At 40.4% G+C, this 23,508-nt stretch overlaps 1 protein-coding gene across 1 annotated transcript; it reads left to right on the forward strand.

The window, feature by feature from the left end:
- The first annotated feature begins 1,290 nt into the window (after positions 1-1,290).
- wnt6b (wingless-type MMTV integration site family, member 6b) lies at positions 1,291-22,138 on the forward strand. The gene is made up of 4 exons (XM_067516881.1): positions 1,291-1,887; positions 10,136-10,356; positions 17,660-17,961; positions 19,165-22,138. The coding sequence occupies exons 1-4, from the start codon at positions 1,808-1,810 to the stop codon at positions 19,624-19,626; spliced, it is 1,065 nt and encodes a 354-aa protein (XP_067372982.1). The 5' UTR covers positions 1,291-1,807; the 3' UTR covers positions 19,627-22,138.
- Positions 22,139-23,508: the final 1,370 nt, after the last annotated feature.

Raw genomic sequence — 23,508 nt, forward strand, 5'->3', positions numbered from 1 at the left:
AGTAGAAATGCATCTTTAGTTTGCACAGTGGTTAAAATTAAATGAATTATATCAAGTAAACAGGTCTGTAAAAGTTGAGGCATGGACAGCATGTCTGACAGGGGAAAATGCACTAAAAGCTCTAAAAATAAAATGGCATGCACTGGTCTGCTGCAGTGTAAAGTATTACTGATTTAAATAGACCAAATCAAGCAAGTTTCTAATGTGTTTTCACTGGATTTGTTTCAAGTTGTTTCAACCTTTTCATACGGCACTGACACAAAAATATTTTACCGGATGAAAAGTTTGGATAAATAAATGAAACCTGCCACTAGGGTCTGATACTGCAGTGGTTGTGGGCCAGAATCACACTTTAGATGTTTAACTTTGAGTAAAATCTGACTTTGTTTTCAAAGTTTTTTAAAGACTTTGCAACAGTCTTCAGAAGAATTTTTTCAACTTTATCTAGTGGAACTTGTCAACCTTAAGTTGGAGCGTTACAGATTTGTCTTGAATGTGTCGTATCGGTGCGAGGTAAAGCTGTGGTTATGGTTTGTGCAGAAACTGAGGTCTACATGAAAGAAAGTGGTACTTGACTGGGTGAGTTCGCCTTGTGTTACACTTGTGATTGATTGCATCACTGCAGTGGAACGAAGTTGGGTGTCAGGGCTTTTATGGGCGACTACAGTACAGTGGGGTAGAATTTCAATGGATATGCCCTTGGCCAGATAGGTGATAGCACACACACACACACACACACACACGCGCGCACACAAACACACACACACGCACACACAAACACATCTCATAAAGAGTGTAAGTGTGTCATCATGAGTACAGCTATTAAAGTAAGCGTTTCTCTCTATGACAATAACGTGACGAGACCCCCCCCCCCCCCCCACCACCACCGGGTTCTTTTGTTTGTTGGCCCAAACATCAGAAAGAACACTACCACACCTGTACCCACTATATACAGTACGAACGTTTGGGTCCATTATAAACACACTGCAGGTCTCGCTATCTGTGTGTGTGTGTGTGTGTGTGTGTGTGTGTGTGTTTATCCCCTTTCTGCTCTGCCGGGTCCTCCTAAAACTAATTTCAGTTTCTTTCTCTCTTTCTCTCTCTTTCTCTCTCTCTCGGAGTGACAGGGAGGTTTACGCTTCGCCCGGAGCGACGTCACACCAATGTGGAAGGAGACGAGTGCGTTTTTTCCCTCCTTTATCATCCAAAGAAAACACAGACGCCTCTACCTGCCGCCGGTGCGCACCTCAAACTGCTGGAGCGCGTCAGCTCAGAGCGCACACACCACGACCAACATCTGGCAGGACGACAACAAGACCACACGTTATTTCATTTGAGTCAAAGGGACCAATGGTCTCTTTTGACTTTAAAGCCACTTCATTGTTTTAGAGACTCCGTGTCGCCACAGCCTGAACTGTTTCGTGACTTTGCTTTGAGTCATTTCTGTCCGCTCCTCAGACAGACTGCTGTGTTAGCACTTACTGTGCCGCGACAGATAGAGTGGGACGAGAATGAAGAGGTTAACCACACCTTTGAAAGCGGACATCTCTTCGGGAGCCTCTTGACCAACTTTCTTGCGCATTAAGATGCGCCCGGCAGAAGAGGAGTTGGATGAAGAGCCTTTTGCGTTTTCGCTGACGGACAGTTTCTAGTAATATTTTGCTGACTCGTAGCGTTAAAAAAAAAAGAAAAAAAAAAAACAGGACCTCATATGCATTTGAGAAATAATCCAACTCGGTGTCTGCTGAGCTTGTCAGTACTTTAAAAATTGCTGGGCATATCTCCTAGAGGATTTGCTGCGTTCAACATGACGGCTCGTCTATCGCGGATCCAGCTGGCCTTGTTCTTTATCTTGCTGTGTCCGGTTAACATCATCGGACTCTGGTGGTAAGTGTTCCACGTTTCTCACGTGTTTTATGTTTCTCAGTCTCGCGTCAACTTGGCGCGCCGACTGCAGTATTGATTTCCATAGAGAAATTTGGGGCGTAATCACGTTTTCCACATTGGTCCACAGCACCATCACTCCGTGCCAGCTAAACCGGCTTTTCTAATAAATCCTTGCACTGTTGCAGATTGTTCCCGGGCTTTGTTGAGAGCTGACTGATCAGAGTCATTATAACGGAGCAAATGTGCTTCTCAGTCACGGTCACAATAACTGCATGTTGAAAATACTTTCAAACAAAACAGGGAATCAAGAAAAACATGTTTAAATAATTTGCAATGACACACAAAAGTGCGTGTTGTTAGATGTAAAAAAAAAACATTTATTTGTTAAAAATGCTCAGTACATAAACCACATTGTCTGGGTTATTTGGGTTCACAGAGTAAGTTCATTCGGCAGCATCTTTTTTGAAGGATAAGCTGTTGAGAAAATTACAGACTTAAGTAGGACACATGAGAAAGACGGAAATAGAAAGTTTCGTGAAGTGTCTGTGGGTCGGTAGTTCTGGTAGCTCGAGGCATGGAGGAGAGGGAGTCTGGTGTTGATGATGATGATGATGATGATGACGATGATTATGGTGTGTGTGTGTGTGTGTGTGTGTGTGTGTGTGCAGGGGGGGTTCAGGGTGAGGAATGTCAGGTGGCCCTCCAGGCGCAGTGGATATGTCATCATAAAACAATCCATTTAGGCTCAGCTCTGCAAGGTGTGTGACAGTCAGACAGACAGACAGACAGCTGCTGCAGATCTGCTGATAACATTTTTCCTTCCTTGTGGGTCTCTGTCTGTCTGTCTCTCTGTCTGTCCATCTGTCTGTGTAGTGCTTTCATTGTTTTGGGCAGTATTTCATTTGACAACATGCAACTCTTCTGTCTTCATCTCTCACTCACACTCACACACACTTCTGCAAAGCGGCACTGTGCTTGAATGTGAAGCTTTGTGATTTTTTTTTTTCTCCAGCAAATCCTCCCACTGTTCATTCACAGCCCAGTCAAGGTCAGTGTGGGATGTAGAGTCACAGAGGCTGTGGAAGTCTACTGTACATCCTCATATGACTGGGAAATAGACTGGCAGCTTTAGCTCATTTCTCATGTGATTGCTGAAGATGGGACATAAACGCAAATAACCTGAGGGGATTTTTTGAAATTACTAAGATATAAACCATTTATTAGAAACATTAGTAGTTTCCCTCAGCATTTAGAGACTCATCAGCTCCCAGTGTCCTTTGTTTAGATATTGATTTTGGGAGTTATTATTGTGCAGCCATGGACCAGCAGAACAACTGCTTGTGCTACGTTTGCATCATAATCCACATTCATTGATGAGAGTGACTGATGAACCTGTTAGTTACTTTATCTCAGCTAAAAGCTCCCAACTATGCCTGTACTGGACCACAATGGGGAGAAAAGATAGCTTAGCACTGACAGGATAGCCAGAAGGTGCTTTGACCCAGCTGTGGAGGGAAAAGAGGAAAACATGTCCCTGGAGGGGTCAGTAATTAATTACACTGTCTTCAAACACTTGGTTTAGTCAGGCCAGATCTGGTTAAATCATCTTATGTAATAAATTATATAATGTTTTAAAAACAAATTCCACAATAAAAATCTCAAACCTATATGAGGGAAGACAACATCTAATGAGAATCACAATTGCTGCACATTCGCACCAGTGCCCTTTATAGTTTGTGGGCTCTGCTCAAAAAGCTCAGTTGTCCATATCTCTAAAGTTCATACATTGTTCTAGTGGCAACACAGTAAAGGACTCTGAACAATCAGAAAGGTTGTAGTTGATTAAGAGAATCAACACTAAGAAATCACTTACTTCCATGTTATCCCCATTGACATGCATTGCCATCTTCGTTCAGTCACTCACTTGGTTGCTGGCTCACTCACCCTGACAGACAGGTATTCAGGAACAGACAATCTTATAGACACAAAGTGGCCGACTGTGGTGCAGCTCGGGCGAAGCCACACCTGTGGGTTGCTCCCCAGTCTGCCAGGACAATGATGCTCTGTGTTGAAAGCTGCTGGACATACCATCATATGTGTCTTTCTCTGTCTCATGCTAGCTCCTCGTGTCTCTATCTCTATTTGTCTGTCTTTAGCCATTCTTGTCTTTAGGAAAGGAAAAAATACCTATCGTGTAGATAGGTTGTCACTGAAGGAAGAAAGAAAGAGAGAGAGAGAGAGAGCTGTTGTGCAAGACATTAAGTGAGAGAGATGAAATGCTGGGAGATAGCTGTCCTTTCAGAGCCTCTGCTGATTAGAGCGCTCCAATCATTTGGCCTGAGAGCAGAGACTATGAGCAGTGAGGAATGCCTTTGCTCTCTTATACTGGTTTTGAATGCAGTGTTTAGCAGGGCCCACTTTGTGTGTGTGTTTGTGTGCGTGTGCATGTGTGTATGTCACACAGCCTGGTTTGGCTGACAGCCTGCCTGGAGCGTGGCACAAGCCCACAGGTGCCCACCAATGGGTTAGTGTGTGTGTGTGTCTATATACACTGTATGTTCTGCCCTTTGTGTCTAAGTGTATGTCAGTCCAAATACATCTACATTAATCTGTTAAACAAGGACTCAGAGATGTACAATTGCACTCACTCAGTCATACAGTTATAGGAACACACACACACACACACACACACACACACACACACACACACACACACACACACACACACACACACACACACACACGATGTAGCCAGAACCACCATCATGACTAGAGAAGTTTCATTGTAACAGATCTTATCTTGTCCACTCCACTTCTGGTTTGAAAAGCTAGATGTCTAATCAGGGCCTGGGCGATGTGCACAGATAAAGATTAAATGACAGTGTGGGTTTGGCATCAGGCAGAGAACTGAATTAAACATGCTTAATGTGGATGTGGGTATGTGTGTATCAATCATTGTGCCCAAGCATGCATTTTCTTGGAGCGTTTCATGCTACAATATTTTGTAGAACAGAGCAGGGAGCAAATATTGTTAAAGAAATGTCAAACCGACTTCTCAACTCCAAGAAGAGGGACAACGATAGTTCTCATGGTTTTGTAGCTGTCAGCAGTCAGTTTTAAATGTAAATGTTAGCTGTCGACCTAATGTGGTTTTAATGTTAGCTCACAGTGTTTTAGGTTTGAATGGTTGTCTCTGGTGTTGCCATCTGGAGTTCTGACTCGTTTCCCATTCTTTCTTACTGTGTATGTAACAAATTACAAACTTTCAACACACTTTTCCTCTCTGCTCTAATTTATCACACTGCCTGCAATGGTGAGTACGCAAGAGTTCTCATTAACTAACAAGGCAAGTTTAGCCATTTATAAGTTCTGTGAGTTGTTTCTGGTACAGTGTCAGAAACCATTTAACCACTTGCATTTATCCCAATTTGCGGGACACATAACATCTGTAGCCACAGGCCTTTTTGTAAAAATGATGGTATGTTATAAAATAAGAAAAAGCTACTATACTTGGCCTCTTCATCATTAATTAGCTTAAGAAGACCAATACCTGGAAATGTTGCATCCATCTGACGAATGATATCATCCCACTACTTTCATATTGAAGACACTTTACTTTCTGACAGACATCACTGACAAATGCAACAACAGCTGGTATCTTTGTCTTGTAAACAAACAGCTTGATTCTCACCAGTGCTTTTTTTCAAGTCATGCTCAAAACCACATGAAACTAATATTGAAGACATTTTTTCAATTGCTATAGATTAAGAGAACATTTCTGACTTGAATGCACTGGTATTCTGCTCAGGTCCAATCGTGATGCAAGCTACTCCTCTCTGTCCTCAAATAGTACAAAAAAGCCACAGCATAGTAGAAATTATTTTCTTTCTACTATTTCCATGCTGAGCTTTACAAACCACACATTACATTCATGCACATTTTGATCCCCCTTTTCTTCTGTTCTTTGACAATTTTTATCTTTTGGCCGTGGGTGCTGTTGGCTGTGCTACTGTTGTTGCAACAGAACAAACTGCATATTTTTCGTGTGTAAAATTGGTTTAGTGGTATTGGTTTCCCGCCGGTCACTCTTTATAGCTGCCGTTTAAATTGGCCAAACTATAGATTATGATTGCTAAAAATTGTTTATTGTGACACATTCCATCACTTATTGTTCCACACAGTGACACAGACTGTAGGCTCAGGAAAACAGAAAAGCGTTTAATAATGGTACACTGTCCTTCTCACACTGTCCAGATAGGTAAATGGCTGAATTTGTTCCCATCCATCTTTAAAATGAGTTTGAGAAATCAAACGAAAATTTTCTATGTTTTGACTTCTTTCCCATTTCTTTATAGCATTTTCACATCTCTCTAGCTGTCTCTCTTTCCCTCATTGGCGTCTCAGACTGGCGCTTGTCGTGACTGTCTTTATCTCCAGCATACTTGAGGGATTAAGGAGGGATGAAATTCACTCATTCATGGGTGGAGTGAAAAAAAAAGAAAGGCCCCATACAGTACAGAACTTTATCTGGGGTGTCGTGAGATCTTTAATGAAACCTGAGTTTCATTATAAGAGAATGTTTAATCTCTGTCTGACCCACCTCTGGGTTCAGAAAAACCCAGAATAAAGCATCTATTACTAATATCTTCATTTCAAACCTCATTTGTTTGGCAGCTACTGCACATTATTCAGATTATCAACCAATCAAAAGTAACCTCAATTGTTAACTTGTCACAAGTACAGCAATGATAACCCTTCTAAGAGTTCTCGAGTATTTGTGTTACTTTGTGCGGATTTATCAGCCCACTGTCTTCGTTATGGGACTTTATCACCATGAAGGACTTTTCATGCGAGACAGTGTTTCCTTAAAGCCCCTGATAACATCACTGACTGCCATCCTTGTTGGTGTTTTGTGTTATCTTTTGAGGAGCTGTACCATAAATGACAGACTGAGCAACAGTGGCACTTTGCATGGAGAAGATCTGATTACTGCCTTACTTTGAAGTTCCTTCTCCTAAGCGTATGCAAGTTTTTATCTGTGTGCATGTCTGCACTGCAGCAAATGCACCTGAGCATGTGTATGTGCAAGACTGTGTGCAAACCATGTGTCAGTGCACGTATGCACATAAAGCATCGCGTCATAATTACTGTCAGCAGCATTTACCACTGAACATATACAAATATAAAGAACAAAATCAAGTTCAGATGCTACTGACTTGCGTGCACTAATCCTGTGCTCTCAGACACATAAAACGAGTTATATTCTGCCTTATTATTAATCAATTTACATATTAGAGTATTCTTAATTAGATTTTTCGTAAATGTTCTTAATTTTCCTTTCTTCACACCTGCAACATGCACTTTTTGGGATGTGTGATGACGGTTTCCCATATTTTACTCTACCTTGCAGGGATGAATTCTTTAATGTTCCACTCTCCAAAAAAGGGCAAGAATGCTGGGCACTTCAAGTCATCCCATTATCCAATTAACCATTTTTGGGTATGTCTTGAGCAATGTGGTTTTCCACCTGAGTTCACTTCACTTTCAGAAGCACATTTCCAATGTCTTCATCATGCCATTTCCAAAGTTCTAACTTAGGTAGTCTGACACGGATCAGTAAATCACCATTTGACTATGAAAGACAGTAAATATCTAACGGGGCACAGGATAATCTGGTGTATTGTTCCATTTTTATTCTGCAAAATACAAATGAATGAGAACATTCTATACCGTAAAATGAAGAGAGAACACATTAGTGTGTCTTTAGTGTGTGTACTGCAAACAGCAGTGTGGTCAGTTAAAGCCTAAATGACTCATGTACTCTAATAATTAACTGATTTATTGTCCAAATTCATCTACTATTACTACTTTAAATGATATTGTCTATAATGCAAGAAGCCACTTTTTGACACTATGTGCAGCCAGAAAAAAAACAAACGTTCCACAAAAATGGTTGCATCTTTCACCAGTCAGTCTTGCTGTATTTACTTTTGTGCTAAAAACGATTTTAGGGAACGTTTCCTCACTCTGTAAAAGTCTCTTTTTTTCTCTGACAGCGACACAAGGCTTAGAGAACAAAACTCCATCCAGTACAGTCACTACTTTTACAACTCTACACCTCCCATTATAAAAACCAGGCTGGCTTTTGCGAGCTGCTGACAGAGCCGGCTTCCCAGCGCTGCCCCTGGCACATGCACACGCAAAGTCTCACTAACTGACACACACATGCAAGTGCAAATTGTCTTTCTCACATCCATAAAAACATAACAATACAGCACACTATAGAAATACACTTGCATGCATGTACATTAGTTTTACCTCCTCTCCCTCTCTGTCTTACTCACACACAAACACACACACACACACACACACACACACACACACACACACACACACACACACACACACACACACACACACAGTAAGTCAGTAGATAATAAGTGGTTGTTGAGAGGGAGTGTGTGTTGCTAAGTATTGTACGTGTACCTGCTAATTAACACAAAGAGACTGTCTGTATGAGTTAATTATCCGTGTGGCCACCACACACCTACACACTTACAGAAAGACTTGAACAAACACACACATACACATTGTACACACAGAAAGCCTGTATTGTTTCCATAGTGATAATGTCAATAATCATATAAGGAATGCAACAGTGGGTGTCCCTGGAGTAGGCGCACACTCTGATGCATGCAGTTGTGTAAACATGCTTATGTGGCAGTTTATTTAAAAATTGCTCTTTTACTGTTATTTCCAAGTTTTCACATTATACACCAGATATCATGGCAGATTATATGTGATTAGCTACATGCACTCCTCCTAATCTTCAGTCAAGTTGAATTATTAGAATGGATTACAAGGGAACCAGAACCGTAATCCACGGTGTCTTCCACTATCATCTAAGTTGTAGCGTGCTAATGCTGCGATTGGCTAAGAAGTTGACACAATAGATTTTTTCATTCACTTATGTGCTGACATGTTAGTCTGCCACACAAACAGCCTTATATGAGTAAAAATAGATTGCCTGTAAAACAATTTCAGGACTGAGCGTGGAAGGATGAATGTGCATGTGTGTGCACGTGCAAATCACTATCAAACTGCCAGAAGACCGGGCTGGCACGAGTGTTTGTTCTGCTTCTTAAAACAAACTCTCGAAGCAGATGAATGATATCAGCCTGTGCGATTAACAGGCACAAGGCTGAATAGAAGTCTTTGAGGTAGTGCTTTGCTCACTCTCAGTAGTTCTCTCTCTCTCTCTCTCTGTGTGTGTCATGCATACTCTTCTGACTCTTATATCGCCGAAAAACAAACAGTTATGGATCACATCTGCCCAAATTCAAGCCGTAAAAGTCGACTGTTGAGAAGAGACGAGTGAAATCGAGCAAAATGGATGTGAAGGTTGAACTTCTATAATGTTAGGGGATGAGAGGCAGATTGCTAAGGAAAGATGTGGATGTGGGGGGATGGTGTTGGTGGAAATAAAGTAATCTTTTAAAGCCACTTTTCTGTTCTGAAGTAGCCACAGAGGCTGGCATTGCTTCTAAGTAGTAGAGCCAAGACCCTCTTTCCCCTTAAGAGTTAGAATAAACTATTTATCTTTATTATATACACTCATCTGTCAAAACTGTTGTGAAGGTCCAGGACCTGTATTTGTGAAATACAGTATGTATACATGTATATATTTTAATGTTTTAAATATTTGAACTACTTGAGGGATGCTTGATTTATCTTGCCACACATTTTATTACTCTTTTCGTTTAGATGGTTTTAATCTGGGAGCATTTTGAAGGGGGCTGATTTGAGGAGTACCGTACATGTGGTTTAAGCGGTGAAGTTCTTAACTGCCACAGAGGTCTCGAGGGAAACTGTATCATCTGGAAATCTAGAAAGGCTGCCTTCTGGTTTACCGAAATCAGCTTAGCATTAAGTTCAACGGTAAATGGCCTGTCTGTTGAGAGACTTCCAACTTTGTGAGGACAACACAGTTTTTCCAAGTGCGAAATACACAGTTCTGGATCTGCCATCGGAGCTAAGATGCCTATACAAAACTCACGGAGGGCATCGTCCCTGTTGCTGAGAAGAGAAAAAAACGTACCTTGCATTTGTTTTTGTCGTTGCTGTTGACTGCAGCAGCGTAGTGTGTGACTAACTTAATAGTGGCTGCTTAAAAAGGAAGAAAATATTTAACTTCTGCTTTTGCTCTGCTGCACTGACATTGTTCTCCAAAATTGTTTAAACCTTTCAGGGCAGTGGGCAGTCCACTGTTGATGGACCCAAACAGCATATGTAGAAAGGCGAAGCGTCTGGTGGGGAAGCAGGCTGAGCTGTGCCAAACTCAGCCAGAGATTGTCAGTGAGGTAGCCAAAGGGGCCAGGCTGGGCGTCAAGGAGTGCCAGTACCAGTTCAGGTACCGCAGATGGAACTGCACCAGCCACAATAAGTACTTTGGCAAAATATTGCAACAAGGTAAGTGATGGTTCAATTGAAGTGTCCAGATTTGCTGATATGATAACAACTTTTGTCTTTTTCTTTTCACACCTGTTGAGGGTGTAACATTACAGCAGCCTTGTGTTTTATTCATTATTTAGACCTTTTTTATTTTGGCCTCCTTAACACTGCTAAACAAACTATACAGCCACCGTCTTTCTCAATCTTATACAGCCATTGTGCTGAGGGTGTGTCAATCTGCCACTGACAAGAGGCTACAACAACTCCACCAGGCTGAGACGTTTCATGAAGGAATCCAAAATGTGTTTATGCCCATTTCTCTTGTCTGAACAGCTAAGATTGGCAACCACAATCAAAGCTCAATAACCACACCAGTAAAGCTCCTAAGGACACGCATGGCTCTTAAAATAATAATTCATAATTTCAGAGAGATTTAAGCTTTGAATAATATTCTGAAAACATTTTTAAAAATTACATACTGTATCTTTAATGGTATTTTTAATAAATATATCGTAAAGTAAATTTATTGTCTTAATGCTCTTATGAATAGTGGGTTTAAAAAAACTGGAGCAACAGCAGGGTGTGGTTCAGCACACTCAGCACTTCCCACAGCTATGCAGCTATAGCCTTGCTGTGTTTGAAAGGTAACAAAATTAAATCCACCTGCAGTAGCAGCAATCACTAATAAATAACTCAAATGTTGTTAGATTAATCCGTAGAAAAATTATTGAAACATGATTGTATGTGGTATTCCAGGAGACTGTGTATGGGACTAATTCTTTGTTCTTGCTTATCAAAATTGTCCTGGCCCATTTTTCAGCTGCGAGTGCCTTAGGATCTGAACCCGTGACCTCCTGACCGCAGCCAGTGGCATTACATCAGCTTGAGGTCAGGTCCCTGTCTGAAGGCAGTGGGACAGACAAGGGCAGCTGTTGTATTTCAGACCAGACATATTCACACTTGAGTGACTCTCCTCTTCATCAGAGTGGGCATGCTTGAAATGATCAACTAAGATTGCCTCTTCTCTTTACATTTCTCGTTGGATGTCTTAGTCCCCATCCCCATCTTCCTCCAGCTCTTTGAAGTCTGTAATATAACTGATGTTGGGTCAGCTCTGGGTCCTCTGCAATTACTGTTTTCTTTTTTTCCCCCTGTATGATTAGATTCATAGAGAGCTGTCTGTCTCCTCCTGGACTGGTACTACAGAAGTCCTTTATCAAACAGGGGAACCATTAATTTCAACAAAAATGTGTGAAGCGTGTTAATAAAGTCATGTGGCCTCTCACTGCATAAACTGAAGTTTTGTGCTCACCTGTCTATAATGTCAAAGGGAAATAGCACATGACTTTTTAATCTTAATTTCCCATCCTGCAACATAACACAGGATGGGAAACATCAAAGCACTTTATAGGAATTGAAAGATGTATGTATTAATACATACAACTTTAGAAAATAACTTCAAACTGGAGCTATTTAATATTTAAGGGAGATGCTTTTGGTGATTTCTGCTGAGTAAACAATAGTAAAAATAGAAATAGATAGAAAAGAAAAGGGAGCCTGTGAGCCAAAGCTTTGCAATGCCAAAGAGAGTCTGTGACTTTTAAAAATGTGTTAAAGGTAATGTGATAGAGGAGTTACGAAATACACTGCACATAACAACAATAAAGACATTTTTTAGGTATTGTTGCAGATGCTGCAGATTTATAGACTTTGTTGCCCTCATTGCAACTTTAAAGCTGAAATCTGTCCTACCTATTCAGGTTTCATGCTCTAAATGACAATTTAAGAAGGTGACAATGTATGAAGGTTTAAGCTAATATAATGCGGAAATGCTTAGTGTGTGAGAATCCTCCCTCTAAGTCACAAATCTGACCTGAACCAAACAACTTATACTGAAGTGTCACATGGGGTGTCTGGCTTTACATGCAGAAAAAGTTGTCAATAAAGCATGTGAGTGAATTTGATTATGGATGCAAATGATATGGTTTTGTCTATTATCTCACCTGCATTTGGAGTTACAACCAGAACAGAAGAAGACAGAGGGAAGAGGGCAAGAATCTACCAGTACAAGACAGATTGGCAATTAATCATAAATTCCTGCTTGTCTATAAGAGAGGCCAAAGTGCTCCTGTGTTTTGAAGGCTGTGTCCTCAATTACCTGTACCTCCTCTTAATGGCTGTTTATCATGAACTAGCAGCAGTAAATGTCAAAAGAAAGTGCCTCTGTGTCTAATGCTCTCTCCGTGGTTAAACTGATTCACCCTTATATAGAGTTGTAATTAAAGACTCTTTGACATTATTCAGATGAGATTCTGAAGATTTCCTTATAGTACAATGAGACAGTCCTTGTGAAAACGGATGCAGTCTTTGTCGTTATTGGTCCATTGTCTCGTGGGGCAGTGGGCCTGATGATCTTTGTTTTCTTCTGTTTTTGACATGACTTTTATTTCCAAATTAAAAACGTCCCTCAAATAAGATAATTGATAAATTTCAAAGCAGAGGATTAAACAGGTTTTAAGGATGATTTCGGCTCGGTTGCTGTGTTTGCCATTGGTCACCACTCTTCAGTGGTCAGCAGCATCACTTTTCACATCAAAGCAGGGGGAACTAGAGAATAAGAGTGACTGAGGCCTGTTTTACATAGATGCTTCAGTCCCATTGTGAGTTTTGTGTGCCTGCTCACTTTTCCATCATTGTGTGCCAGAATTAAATCCTTTGTCTCGCTCTTCACATGCATGATAGAAAGATTTGTAGTGAGTTAAAAATACAAGCAATCCATTTAGCAAATTGTCTAAATGCTCTGCTGTAAATGCCAGTGTCAAGTCTGTGTCTAACTTAGTTTGTTTTTGTAGCTCATTTCTGGATAAGAAACATTTCTTTGTAAGGCTTATGTGCAGACACAAACTTTCAAGCTGTACAGTTAAAACAGAAACAAAGGGGTGTTTGCGTCTGGAGCACAATCATCATTTTTAGTCTCCCACCCTAAAATATCGTGCAGCATCGCTGTGTAATAGTTTTAACATGTGTCTGGCTATTAAGATAAGATGCAATGATTTTGCAATGATAACTGTACAATCATCATGCATCTATGTGTAAGTGTGTGTGTGTGTGAGTGAGTGCATTTCATTCTCTATAATGTTGTGGATGATGAACAATGTAAGAGATACATCGCATATCCAGCTGTAGAAATAACACACACAAATTCATTTAGCATAGTGTAAATGTTTACTTTTGACTTGCGTCAATCCACCAGACGAGAAAGAGAGACAGAAGGTGAGGCGTGGAAATGTGTGTGTCTGTGTGTGTATCTGTGTGTTTGTACAATAGGGGTTAGTTGATTTCACAACTTTACTGAAACACTGCCATTTCACACATTTGTTGCAAGAAATGTGAATGAAGGAACATGTTGATACAGGGATGACAACTTATTTTATGTCAGAGAATTGAATACATGAGCCTTTCACATATATTCAGCTCCAAAACAAGGTCCAATTTCTGTTTTTCTGTCATTAATTGGTAGTTATTATCCTCTTCTCCTTGATCTCCTCTCTGTTTAAATAACAGACAGACCCTGAAGCAGTCACGACTTACAGTGCAAGCCAGCCAGCATAAAGTGATGCTGGTAATCACATAAGGGATGTTGTGGCTTTTGAAAGTGCTGATAGACTGTGTTTATGCATGTGTGTGTTCACTGCTGTAGAATCTAAAGTACATTTGCTCTGGGCTGCATAGTGGTTGCACATTAATTACACCCATCATCATTCTTGTCAGAATGTTCCCACTAATGAGCTTCACAGGTAGACGCACACTTATAGAGACATGTCTACACATGTTTACACCTCTTTACAATAAAGTGTGTATTTAAAGACACCGAGTAGAACTGATGTACTGTATGGCACACAGTTTTAAGCTGTGCCCAACCGCCCGACCACATAATGAAATCAGCTTTTGAGGTTTCATTTAAGTAATGTATCAATGTATGCTTTGATGTAGCGACATACGCTGACAGGATCATGCATTAAATCCTGATTGGGTTTTAACCAATAATACAGTATAATAAATGTCAGGCAGTTCTGTTTTGGCATCAGTGAGAGGAGGTGTGACTGTTGGGTTGGTTTCCATACCTGCAGGTCATTTTGTTTACATTTACACAAAAATTTTCATTTGTCATTTGGCAGATGCTTTTATCCAGAGCGACTTACTGTACAAGTGAGTAAGTCAACGAGAAAACATAAAAGTTCACAGTGCAATGAGAAGAATTGTTTCTGTTACATGAGACTCAAGTGCCAAACAGGACAGACAGGAAAAGTTGTTTTGTTTTTGCTGTAGGTGATTTTATGTATTTATTAGATTTGAGTGCATAAGAAGATGCAGAGGAGTTTTGTTTTTAACAAGGTTTTGAATACTGGGAGGTTAATGGTCCAATCATTTGAAAAAAGTCAAACTAAAAAGTGTATTTAAAAATAAGAGAATAAAAGAGATGTGTCTAGAAAAGAGCCTGACGACAGTTAGGTGTGACCCAAGCAGATTAGAAGACGGTTCAAAATGCAGCCAACCTGAAAGGCCCACATCTGAGAGGGAATACCAGTGCTGTCAGCAGCATGATGAGCCAACAATTAACAAGCGGCTGATGATAATGACACAACCCATTCAAAGGTCATAGTTACTCATGCTCAGATTCACTTAAACCCTGACTGTATCGAAAAGGTTGATTCAGGTGCATTAGGTGCTGCAGTTTTCTCCCACAGTCCAAACACATGCAGTTAATTTTGGTAACAAGTGAAGCAGCCACCCAGGTGTCGGTGCAAATAGTTATGGTTCAGCTATGTCTGGCGCCCTGTGTGTGGTGTATTATGCCACTGTGGCCTAGGCCAGACTACTCATGGCTCTGATTGCACACTATTATCCATTAGACTAATTGCTAAATCTCTAGTGTTCTCTAATCTGTCCATACACATCGTATCGTACCAAATCAGTAGTTTACCCATCTGTCTTGTAACTCAGCTACTGAATTGCCTGTCAGGCAGACTTTAAGCTGCAGGGTGTACTGCAGCCTTCCTGAACTCAATCCAGGATCTGAAAAAAAAAAAAAGAACCAAACACTTGTTATGATCACCAGTTGCTGCAGGTGTCTTGAGGGAAATATGATGTATATGTAATCTCCGCTTATCTGGACAGTGAGGCCATACAGACACCATATGTTTCAAGGATTAGAAGTCAGAGTACTAAAAGCATATCTGCTAATTCTTGCAGAGTGGGCTTATGGAATTGGAAGCAGACATAGACAGGCCCAGACATCCTCCGTGGCAGAGAATTTGTTTGGAATTCATGTCTCCGAGGAAAATATCAAACAAGGTTACTTAAAATAATCACAATTTTGAAAACTTCTTTTACAAATAATATAATATTTATCTAGAGCCCTCTGCTCTTTTTTATTATTTTATTATCTTTCTCTCACTCTTGTTGTTCACCTTTAGTGCCATGATCTATGGATCTATGAATGTAATATTTGCTTTATATATATTGTTAATATTTATTAAATGCAGTATATTTCTATTACATTTGAGAAAACCATGACAGAAAGAGCTGTGTGCTGATATTTCAGCACACATGGCTCTGAATAGATCCAGGGATGTTTTAGGAGATGACACATCTTCACATCTTGAGTTGAGTATGTTGCTGCTCCTGAAAATTTTCAATTTTCTGCTGAACAGCGAGAACCATGAGGTGTGGTCCATCTGAAATGTAACATGGGTGTGCAGCACACACAGAGTTTCAGAAATACTTTGCATGTCCCACTATGTACATATTGTATAAAGTCAGTGATTTATTCAACCTGCCAACAGTCAGAGCAACAAGAAATCCACAAGAGCATTTACATAAACATTAGACTATCTGATTATTTGTCAAATGTCATAAATGCCTCAAAATCTGCATAAAACAATACTTTTCACAAACATACACATTGACAAGCATACACACAAACAAGACAAATTTGCCTGAATTGGAAACATCTCTGGGTGTTGGGGCGCACAGCTGGTATTGATATCTTGGTGTGCTGGGGTGTGCAGGTTTTGTCGCACGCCACCCATTCTGTGTGTGTTACCATTCCTAATGAATCCCATTCTCTGAATCATGCGATATTGAGTTGGCAGTGTTGGTGGTGGTGACTGCACGCTCAGCGCCTTCCAGCTTTTCAAAATAAAAGTCCTCCGCTAAGTCTCTTCTACACACACATGCAATAAATTGTACAGTGGCTATGTTGCTATTATTTTCATTTAGTCAAAAAATGACATGATGTATATATATATATATATATATATATATATATATATATATATATATATATATATATATATATAGTCATTGTTATGTATCTGCCAGTGAAACCATAAACACCCGACAGCAGTTTCCACTGTTTTCTTGATTCATAGACACTCCCACAATCAGGAGACATGAGGTCTCTGAGATTCTTTAGCAGCTTCTCGTTTCTTGTGCGTATAACAATAGCTGCAAAAACCAAGGATAAAGATGTGTTGAGCCCAGAGTGAAAATTATGATGAAGCCACAGGCGAAGACAGATGATCAATTTGCAGTTGCATTTAAATATGCCTTTAGCCACGGGTGTTAAGCTTGGCACTCGAAATAAACCAGCAGCTGTGCTGGGTATGAGTATATGGCTGTGTGTTTGTGTGTAGATGAGAGAGACCGAGAGACACAGAGAGAAATAGCCATCCTCTCAGCACCACAAATCCCCTGACCCTTGAGGTACAGGTATTTTTATCCCGCTCCATGTGGCTGAGATACTAACTGGTAGGATGCATAAACAGATGCATGGAAACTAGCTTCTTGCTTCTTGTGAATGACTATGGAGGACACGAAGGTGAAATCCACACCTGCATCAGATGTTATCATGCCATTCACCAGCCATTGTCTGTTGTTATCAGCACCATAGCTGTGGACTAGTATGGACCTGCTCCACAAGCTAGTAGGCTCAATAGGTCAGTTATTTGGTTTTTACACAGAAAACACTTGACAGATGGGGTTAAGGAAGAATTGCTGAGTGGGCTTAAATACAGAAAAAAACAGCACAACAACTTTCAGTAACAGTATCAAACAGGAAACTAACGGGTGTCTCTCTCTCACCTTTCCTTCTTTTCTGAAAATGTGGAACTTATTACAGGAGAGAAAGTCAACCAGTCAACCACTTAGATTGCAAATAACTGTTTTGACTAAAGAGATTTCTCTGTACATTATTGAATACTGGCATATTACCTATATAACTTTCCTCCTGCATTTTGTTTGTTGATACTTACTGTAGATATCCGGGAGACAGCGTTTGTTTATGCCATCACGGCAGCCGGGGTCACCCACGCCGTGACCCAGGCCTGCAGTATGGGAGACCTCCTACAGTGTGGCTGTGAGGCCACCAGGAACAGAGCACCTCCAAGACCACCTTCGTCCTCCTCTGGTGATGGAGTCAAGTGGGAGTGGGGGGGCTGTGGAGATGATGTAGAGTTTGGTTATGAAAAGTCAAAACAGTTTATGGATGCTAAGAGGAGAAGAGGCAAGAGTGACATCAGGACGCTCATTGACCTGCACAACAACGAGGCTGGGCGACTGGTAAGAAAAACTTTCTGTATAAATGCTACAGTACGTCTGAGCAGGTTTGTTTGCATTGAGAATGAGTCATTTAAGAATAAGGTGACCAAAACATTGCACTTCATGGATAATGTGTTTCAATGGCCCCATGTTCTTAACACAGGTCTGATGTCTCACAGTACTAAAATCTTAACAACAAAGGTGTTGCTTGACCTGTGGAATGTTCTTCATTCCATCAACATGCGAAAAGAGAAAGACATTGCTCCCAGCCATATTTGTATAGCACCGAAAGCTGATATTCTGACAAGAATCAGGTTTCTGAAACACAAAAACAAGAGCGTGCCACACATTTTGCTTTCAAGCCTCCGAGGCAGGTAGTTTCTAACATTTCCATAGCCTTGTAGTTTTAAGTTCCTCTTTGTTGCTCGGATGAGCACTGAGTGAATTATAGCCACAGTAGTCAATATGCTACCGAATAAAGATGAATAAAGTAGCAACGTTTCACCTGAGGTATATGTACATATAGTGTATGTACATATAATTCGAAAAACCTCAAAGATAATTTAAGCTGTCAGTGTTTTCTTGTTCTCAGTTTGTTAGATCGACCTGCAGATATATTGTGCATCCACAAGCGCACACAGAGAGTTAAAGTTCACTTTAGTTGGGGTCAAAGGCAGGTAGAGACGAGTGGAGGATTTTGGGATCCAGTTCATTTATAGATTTCTCAATCTGTGGGCACACAAATGCCCAGAGTCTGCGAGAATCTATAGTCTGTGTGCAAATGTCTGTTTACGTGCATGCATGTTTTTTACGTTTGCGTGCTTGAATGAACAAGTATGTGTGTGTGTTTGAATGCGTGTGTGTGTGTGTGTGTGTGCGGGAATGTGATGGGTTAATTATGTGCAGTATAAGTGAATGATCTGTTGTCAAGGCTTGTTGGATGTAGGAAGGCCAGAGGCAAAATGGAAGGAGAGGAGGGGAGGGAGTTAAATTCTTTCTGAATAGCGTCTGCTTTTATCTTACCTATCAGTGTATGTTTGTGTATGTGCATGTACGTGTGTGCACGATTCAGTGGCTTTGTCTGTGATATAATTATGAAAACACAATAATAAATAATATCTTTATAGGAGTCATTTGTCAGAAGTGTTTCTGTTTCACATCAGGGTACACATCTAAAAGTTTCTTATCAAACGTCTTTTCTGCACTTGGTTTTTTTCTAACCAGGCAGTGAAACTCTACATGAGAACAGAATGCAAATGCCACGGACTTTCAGGCTCATGCACCTTGCGCACATGCTGGAAGAAGATGCCTCATTTCCGTGAGGTAGGCGACCGCCTCCTGGAGCGCTTCAATGGTGCTTCCAAGGTCATGGGCGGCAACGATGGCAAGACTCTGATCCCCGTTGGTCAGAACATAAAACCACCAGATAAGCAGGATCTGATCTACTCAGATGAGTCACCCGATTTCTGTGTTGCAAATCGTAAAACAGGTTCACTGGGGACACGGGGCCGTATGTGCAACAGCACAGCCATGGACATCAGCGGCTGTGATCTGCTGTGCTGCGAGCGTGGCTTCCGGGAGGAGACGGTGGTGTTTGAGGAGAACTGCCTGTGTCGCTTTCACTGGTGCTGTGTGGTCCAGTGCAAAAAGTGTATGGTCCGAAAGGAGCTTAGTCTCTGTCACTGATGAACTGAATATGAGAGTAATTCTATTGACTCCTGTTACTTTTTAAGGTGTTTGCTGCAGCCTGGGTAGTGTACAAGAAGGAATGTGTTTGGACTTTCATGATGTTCCTTTTTTCATTTATTTCTGTCACTTAAAGCCCCGAGAAGTTCATTTCAATTAATGCTTAAATTCTAAAAATGCATGAGGTACTGGCCTAAAGTTTGAAAGTTGTGGAAATATAATATGGAACCAAAGAGAAATGGACTAAGCAAATGGAAGAAATGTTTCATTTCCAGGCTACAAGGACCAAACAATGTGAAAGTTTATGTTTTCCATCCAAATGGAAGAGGAGGTACGGTGACTGAGGGACCTTTATACAATCAGCTGGCAAAATTTGTTGGTGTGTCTTTTTCCAGTCAGAGTTTTGTGCATCAGCATGTCTTGACTTGGTCACACAATTTTCTTTTTGTATCTGGCTATTAGAACTTGGTGGCTTAAATGTGTAGAGTATCGGGTTGGGCTGCAGAAGGCCGGGGGGGTCAAATCCCACTCCACCAGGTGTGGCCCCGCCCAACCATCAAGGGCCACTTCAGTGCTGGTCCCAACTCGGATAAAATGGGAGGCTTGTGGCAGGAAGGGCATCCGGCGTAAAACACTAATGCCAAATCTATGCGTGGAACACGTTCCGTTGTGGCGACCCCTGAAGGGACAAGCCGAAAGCCGTTGATCCTTGATCTGGTACTAAAAGACCTTCAGAGACTGCTTTCTATCTGCAGTACGTGGTGCAGTGTAATCATACTCTTGATCACCAATAATCAGAATCATCTTTATACTATACAGTATATCATTCCAAAATCTCAGTTCCGATACCTGTAAAGCCTAATATCCATATGGAAGAGACACACCAAATACAAAAAGTTGCTGGTCTTTTTCTGCTACTGGGTAAAAAAAAATGCAATAAAGGGAAATGGTATCATAGTATCATATTTGAAGAATGCTGTCTACTCTACATTTTACAGGTGTAGACTTGGCCCACCAGCAAAGATTGTTATTTATATAAAACTATGATGACAAGACTCACTTATAAATGATGACTACTCACTTCAGTCTCTCTCAGAAGCACTTTGGATGGCGATGGCTGCCATGGACTTATTCAATATTTTGGCAATAAATCCTTTTGGGTTTGACTGTTTTTTCCAAACCAAAAGACAAACCTTTTTATTTCCATGATGTTTTACGCCTTCAAGAAAATGTATATGATGTATTTTGTTTATCTTTTATGATATACAGGGCTAATGTTATTATGCACTTTGGATGTTAGCTTTTATTTGGTATTTTTTGTGTGTGTATGTGTGTGAGAGGCAAAGTATGTATGATTGTGTTTGTGCAGTTTGGCCAGTTATCACTGACATCACCTTTTATACATCATAAAGTTGCTGTCTGGTTTGAAACTGCATTATGTTGGTTATTGAAAACACGCACCACTTCAACTAACTGTCTCTATGTGAGGCAGAAAATATTTTTATCTGTTGTTCATGGGAAGTAGATTTACCATAAACCTACCACATCGTCTAGTTTCCATCTAGAGATTTATTACCACACAATGTACAGTAATTATACTGAACTGTAATACTACCTTGTTTCTTTTTGTTCTATTAGGCCATTTGTGTTTGAGTGAGAGGATTTAGAATAATCCATTTTGATCTTCCAATAGGTGTTGTATCATGACTCAGACCATACTGATTTTGGAGACCACCTTTATCAATGACCACTAATTAGTCTGATAGTTAATTTTACTGTTAACTGCCAATAGTAGTAGGTAAGTAGAAGCTCCCAAGGACTTTATTTTTTTCTTTCTTTTTTGTCTTTTTTATGATCAGAATTTCAGAGCTAGTTACATGTTTGTATGATGTTTTGGACTGACATTATCATTTATAATCCTAAGCAGTTATCACCTTCTTTAACATCTCTATTTCCCCTTGAATGAAAGTAATAAAGTGTTCCAACTTAAAAATCCTAAATTGAACTCTGCGTGTGTTAAGTTACGCACATTCCAAAACTTCCAGTTTTTGAACATTAAAGGAAGTTTAAAGAATAACCACATTGTGGAAAATAGAGTAACAGTTTAGAAATGTGGCAGTACTGACATGAGAAAAAACAATTTAACACATTTTATTGAACAAATGTAACAGAACTGTACCCATTCATTGAAATGCAGTTTGTTGCATTTCACTGTACATCTTATTCATTTTACTGTGCTTGATTATTGTATGTTACAGAAATCATTTCATATCTGGAAGTTGCTCAAAAATCCCATTAAACATACACATTTAAAGCGACTACCATTTGTGAGTCCCACTTAAAAAACTATACAAATAAAAAGTATGTTTCTTTTTTTTAATAATACATTTATTTTTTGGGAATCTACGTTACGGCTACATTTGATGTGTGTTTGGGGTCATTGTCCTGTGGAAACACCCAAATGTGTCCAAATTTCAATTAACTAGCTGGTACTGCAGTTTGTTTATGCTAATAAACTCTGAAATCCTCCTTCATTATTTCATCGACTCTGTGCAAAACACCAGGACCAACAACTAATTTTGACCATAACATTCCCCCCAGAAGGCTTTTTCTTTGTCCATGTAATCCGCTAAAAACTTTAGTCAAGCTTTAAGGTGGAGCAGGGGTTCTTCTTTCTTAGACAACAGCCGTCCATAGTGATTTAAAAGTTGCTCAACACATTGACATTGGTGTTTCTTAACATCTAAACCGATGACTTCTCGGCTGAGTAAGACAGTTTAGTTTTCTTACAATCTCACGTGTCACGTGTATTTACGTACTATTGAACGTACATACACGGAATCTTAGAATCTGCAGATTTATGGAATTAGCACCAAGAGATATTCCTGTGTAAATCTACTGTCTTCTATATGAGATATACAGTGAGCTCCTTGGATGTCCCTATTGTGCTGTGTGCTGTCAACCCCCCCCCCATTTTTATGTTGGCACAGTGAAAACACCAGCTGTAATCGATCACAATCACTAACAGGAAGTTAAGAGTCTTTGGGTGTGGCAAATTAAAAGACATTTCAGAACTTTTCCATTACTGAATCAGTAGACGTATGCGTACAAATCCAGTCTCCTTGATAAATTAGTGATAATATGGGTTTATTGTGTGGTAACCTTTTACCTTTGTTTATGAGAAATCTGTTGTTTTCTCTCAGTGTTGAAAGTGGAATCAGCACCATGACAGGAAGATCAGCGTTCTGGAAGTTTTCGGTTTCTGCTTTGTGCTGTTCACAACTGGACCATAAGTCTTGGTTGTTAAATCCTTATAGTCTGTGACTAATGGACGTTGATCTGCAAGGCAGTGAAATTTGGCTCGTTCCATCTCCAATCTGTAGAAAATCTGAAATTTAGAAACTCAGATCAATACTACACCAATATTAGGAGAAAAAAAGGAAATTGTTTCCAGTTTTGTAAAGAGTCTGTGGGTTGTGCCTTGATGATTTTTTTCCAGTTTTCCTCATGCTCCTCTGGGTGTAGCGGTCCTGCATGGATGGCAGTCAGTTCAGACCTGGGGATGTGCTGGACTGCTTTGATGACTCTGCAGGGCATTCCAGTCCAGCTTGCAGCTGCTCCCACACCAGGCCCTGATGCCGGCAGAAGGGACACTCTTGATGGTGCACATGTGGAAGTTGCAAAATATTTTCTTGTTCATGTTAAACCTTCACAGTCTCCTGACTTGTGTTCTCTGTGTACTCTTGAAGTCCAACATAATCTCCTTGGTCTTGCAGATGAGGAAAAGTGGAGGAAAAGTGAAGGAAATTATGTCACAAACTGTCACCTCCAGGGGCCTGTTTGTTAGAAAGTTCTGCTCCAGCTGCAGAATACACTGCTCCT

The sequence above is a fragment of the Channa argus genome, chromosome 9 (genome assembly GCF_033026475.1).
Source record: "Channa argus isolate prfri chromosome 9, Channa argus male v1.0, whole genome shotgun sequence".
NCBI lineage: Eukaryota > Metazoa > Chordata > Actinopteri > Anabantiformes > Channidae > Channa > Channa argus.

Bases quoted from the DNA above. Each gene is read 5' to 3' on its own strand.
- wnt6b (XM_067516881.1), top strand. From the start codon at position 1,808: ATGACGGCTCGTCTATCGCGGATCCAGCTGGCCTTGTTCTTTATCTTG. The intron at 1,888-10,135 runs GTAAGTGTTCCA...TAAACCTTTCAG, and splicing joins AACATCATCGGACTCTGGTG to GGCAGTGGGCAGTCCACTGT. The intron at 17,962-19,164 runs GTAAGAAAAACT...TTTTCTAACCAG, and splicing joins ACAACGAGGCTGGGCGACTG to GCAGTGAAACTCTACATGAG.